At 43.5% G+C, this 4,864-nt stretch overlaps 1 protein-coding gene across 1 annotated transcript in view; it reads left to right on the top strand.

Annotated features, from left to right (window-relative positions):
• LOC119430358 (microtubule-associated serine/threonine-protein kinase 2) overlaps positions 1–4,864 on the top strand; it is a 106,042-nt gene that overhangs the window by 13,271 nt on the left and 87,907 nt on the right. The window contains exon 2 of the mRNA XM_037697763.1: positions 2,914–2,948. Within this exon, the coding sequence (XP_037553691.1) occupies positions 2,914–2,948 (35 nt within the window). The remainder of the gene's footprint in view (positions 1–2,913; positions 2,949–4,864) is intronic.

Here is a 4,864-nt window from a genome sequence, read left to right as displayed (position 1 = left end):
CAGGACATGTTTGAGGACAGCAGGACATGTATGAGGACAGCAGGACAGTGGTGAGATGAGCTGTATGAGTGACAGATGGCTTCAAGGTGGAGGTGGGAGTTCATCAAGGATCAGCTCTGAGCCCCTTCTTGTTTGCTCTGGTGATGGACCGACTAACAGATGAGGTCAGGTAGGCATCCCCATGGACTGATGTTTTTAGATGACGTTGTGATCTGTGGTGAGAACAGGGAACAGGTGGAAGAGAACTTGGAGAGGTGGAGATATGCACTTGAAAGAAGAGGAATGAAAGTCAGCCGTAGTGAGACAGAGTCCATGTGTGAATGAGAGGGAGGAGGTGGAACAGTGAGGCTACAAGGAGCAGAGGTCACAAAGGTGCAGGACTTCAAGGACTTGGGGTCCTCTGTCCAGGTACATGGGGAGTGTGGTGAAGAGGTGAAGAAGAGAGTCCAGGCAGGATGGAGTGATGGAGAAAAGTTTCAGGAGTGATTTGAGACAAAAGGGTGTCAGCAAAGGTCAAAGGAAAAGTTTACAAGACAGTGGTGAGACCAGCTCTGTTGTATGGTCTGGAGACAGAGACATGGACAAAAAGACAGGAGACAGAACTGGAAGTGTCAGAAATGAAGATGTTGAGGTTCTCCTTAGGAGAGACAAGAATGGAGAAGATCAGGAATGAGATCTTCAGAGGTACAGCACAGGTTGAACACCTGGGAGATGAAGTTAGGTAAACGTCAAGGTTTCTTTGTCATTTGCATCACATGTGATGGAACAAAATTGTGCACACAGGGTCACAGTTACATCCAACAAAAGTATAAACTGTAAATAAAAACTAATAAGATCTTAAGATATAAACTAAGAATACACTAAGCACTAGTTGTACAAAAACAATACACCTAACAACAGCACGAACATGAATCTGTGTGAGGAGATGAGGACGAATGAACACAGCAGCATGAAATAAATCAGCAGCACATCAACAATCACGTGGTGTTACAGTAATTCTCCTGGTTAGAGATTCATGAGTCTAACAGCCTCAGGGTAGAAGCTGTTCCTCAGTCTAGTGGTTCTACACTTAATGCTCCTCAACCTCCTTCCTGAGAGGAGCAGGACAAAAAGTGTGTGTGCTGGGTGAGTGTGGTCCTTCATGATGCAGGTGGCCCTCTTCCTGCATCTGGAGGTGTAGATGTCTGTGATGGTGGGGAGACTGACTCCAACATCTTCTGTGCAGCCTTCACCACTCTCTGCAAAGCTTTTCTTTCTGCAGCTGTGCAGCCTCCATGCTACATGTTGATGCTGGAGCACAGGATGCTCTCCACTGCACACCTGTAGAAGGAGGTGAGGACTGAGCTTCCAGACCAGCTCGTCTCAGCCGCCTGAGGAAGTAGAGTCTCTGATGAGCTTTCTTGATCAGGCTGGTGGTGTTGTTGCTCCAGCTGAGGTTGTTGTTCAGGTGCACACTTGTAGCTGGAGACCACTTCCACCGCAGATCCTCTTATAGTTGGGGGGGGGTAGGTGTGTTTGTTCCTTCTGAAGTCCACAATCATCTCCTTCATCTTCTTCACATTGATGTGAAGGTTATTCTTCCTGCACCAGCTCTCCAGGTGTTCCACCTCCTGCCTGTAGCTGGACTCATCATTGTTTGTGATGCATCCCACCACCGCTGTATCATCTGCAAACTTTACAATGTGACAGCCTGGATGGGTAGCTGCACAATCATATTCATTCAACCTTTATTTATACAGGTTGGTCCCAATGAGTCTCTGGGACTCATTTACAAAAGAGACCTGATTATTCAAATGTGAGCAGAGTGAACTGGAGGGGGCTCAACACACAGCCCTGAGGAGAGCCAGTGCTGAGGGTTATGGTGGAGGAGGAGAAGTTGTGGATCCTCACAGACTGAGGTCTGTTTGTTAAGAAGTCTAGTACCCAGTTGCAAATGGAGGGGCTTAGTCCTAGTGTGAGTAGTTTGTCCATCAGGGTTTTGGGGATCATGGTGTTGAAGACAGACATGAAGTCCACAAAGAACATACATAGGAGTCGTCCTGCTCCAGGTGGGTGAGAGCAGTGTGGACCACAGAGCAGATGGTGTCTTCTGTTGATTGAGTCTTGCGGTATGTGTACTGGTGGGAGGCCAGACTGAGATGGTTTGGACATGTCCAGAGGAGGGACAGTGGTTATACTGGTAAAAAGATGTTATAAATGCAGCTGCCAGAAAAAAAGACAAAGGATATATGGATACATTTAGAGAGGACATGGAGGTAGTTGGAGTGAGGACAGAGGACAGAGAGAGATGGAGGAGCTGTGGCGACCCCTGAAGAGGGAACAGATGAAAGAAGAAGAAGAAAAAAGAACTTTGGAACGAGAATTGCGTCGACGAAAGAAAAATGTATCACATAATGCTTCATTAACATCCTCACAATAAATACCATGAACACGTCTGTATTTTCTTCCACTTATAAACCAGTAAATTTAGTTTATGTGATTTAATATTTATAACGATATATTTGAAGATTTTTCAGATGCTTAAAATTGTGTTTTTGAGAAAGTTAAGAGGTGACAGTTAATGTGCTGTTTTACGTCTTCATTGTCATAAAAACGTGTTTTATCCAAAGCAAAGCACCGTACGGTACATGTCAACAAGCTCAAAGAGAAAAGGTTGACTCAATGAATCTGAACACGTTCATGTTCAGGTTGCTGTTGTTGTTGTTGTTAGGTAAACAACAACAACAACATACTCCTCATAAGAAAGTCAAAGCTGAATGTAAGTTATTCAGCTCATGTGACATCACAGGAGTTCACTGTTCTTTATAGACAGTTTAATAATAAGCACGTCTAATATTTTCTTTGTTGATGTAACTGCACCCACGTGTTGCATTAATCGGTCTAACTTTGTTTCCTCTTCCTGTTTGTCCTCAGCAGAAGGAGCTGCCTCTGCCTCGGAAAAGTAGCAGGTAAGTTCAGAGTTATTCTTGTTTTCAGGTACACGTCGAGCAACATGCTTTTTAGTTTCAGTTTGTGTATTTCTGAATAATTTATGTAACTAGTTGGACACGTGGCTGTGACGTGAATCAGAACTTTGTTGTGGTCCAGACTTCTACAGACTGAAGGAAACTCTTCTGGGCAGGAAATGAAAGAACAGCAGGATTTATTACGACCCCCTCGCTCCAAAATGTGAGGACGAGGTGTGAAGGATTAGAAAAACAAAAGAGTTTTTAAATTCCCACACAACGTCTCAAATGTTACACTCATTAAAATATAAAAAGATGATGAACGTTGTACAGATACTGTAAGAAGAGTGGTTCTGCATCTTTTCAAAACTCTGATCTACCAAAGTTCAGGTTTTGAAAACTTTGGACATAAAATCTGAAATTTTCTAAAATGATTCCTAAACGCAGAGTCCAGTTTCCCAGCTCTCCTCTGATCCTCAGTCCAGCTCAGATCTAAATACTAAATGAATAATTGATGTTTCTTCCTGTGAACTCTGTTTTCTGACCTCGGCTGTCAAACGTTACTGAACCGTCTCTGACAGGTTTGTTTTCTGCACGCAGCAGATTATTTATTGTGGATTTTGTCTTTTATTCAACGTTGCACCAAATTCTCTAAATGTTCAAACGGTGGAACACTTTTCACTTGCTTTTGTATAGTAATTTTGTTTGGAATATATTTTGGGGACAAGGGGCAGATATTATAAGAATTCATTCTTCTTCTGCTGCCTTTCATTTTATTTCGGTGATTGTATATCTTTTTTCATTTCTTTAAATTGTATTATATTTGTTGTTTGGATGAAATGAAATGAATAAATAAAACATACATACATACATACATACTTTTCATAATCTCTTCAGGTTCTTTATGGTTTTGTCTTCAAATTAATTCTTAAATTGTTGAATAACGTGTAATCACACAAACGCACAAAATGATAAACTCCACCTCTTATTTCAGGTTTTATATATTATATATATTAAAATGACATCTGTTATTTTCACTGTGACTTCTGTTCCTTCTGAAGTCCACGATCATCTCCTTCGTCTTCTTCACGTTGATGTGAAGGTTCTTCTTTTTGCACCAGCTCTCCAGGTGTTCCACCTCTTGCCTGTAGCTGGACTCATCATTGTTTGTGATGCATCCCACCACCACTGTATCATCTGCAAACTTTACAATGCGACAGCCTGGATGGGTCGCTGCACAATCATGTGAGCAGAGTGAACAGGAGGGGGCTCAGCACACATCCCTGAGGAGAGCCAGTGTTGACGGTTATGGTGGAGGAGGAGAAGTTGTGGATCCTCACTAACTGTGGTCTGTTTGTTAAGAAGTCCATGACCCAGTTGCAGATGGAGGGGCTTAGTCCTAGTTTGAGTAGTTTGTCCATCAGGGTTTGGGGGATCATGGTGTTGAAGGCAGACGTGAAGTCCACAAAGAGCATACGGACGTAGGAGTTCTTCTGCTCCAGGTGGGTGAGCGCAGTGTGGACCACAGAGGAGATGGCGTCTTCTGTTGATCGGTTCTCGTGGTATGTGTACTAGTGAGGGTCCTCGTTGATGTTGATGGTTGTTTTGATGTGAGTCATGACCAGTTTTTCAAAGCATTTAGCGACTATCGGGGTGAGGGCCACTGGCCGATAGTCATTCAGACCAGTCACTGTAGAGTTCTTTGGGACTGGGATGGTGGTGGCAGTCTTCAGGCAGGTGGGAACTGTCTCCAGGGTAAGTGAGGTGTTAAAGATGTCTGCCAGCACCTCACAGAGCTGATCAGCACATTCCTTCAACACTTTTCCGGGGATGTTGTCTGGGCCAGTTGCTTTGTGCGGATTAATCCTCCTGAAGGTACTCCTTACTTCTGCTGAGGTCACGCTGAGATGCTCTTCATC

The sequence above is a fragment of the Nematolebias whitei genome, chromosome 3 (genome assembly GCF_014905685.2).
Source record: "Nematolebias whitei isolate Nwh7 chromosome 3, NemWhi1, whole genome shotgun sequence".
NCBI lineage: Eukaryota > Metazoa > Chordata > Actinopteri > Cyprinodontiformes > Rivulidae > Nematolebias > Nematolebias whitei.
The sequence above is the reverse complement of the archived record's forward strand: the minus strand, read 5'-3'. Positions and strand labels throughout refer to the sequence as shown.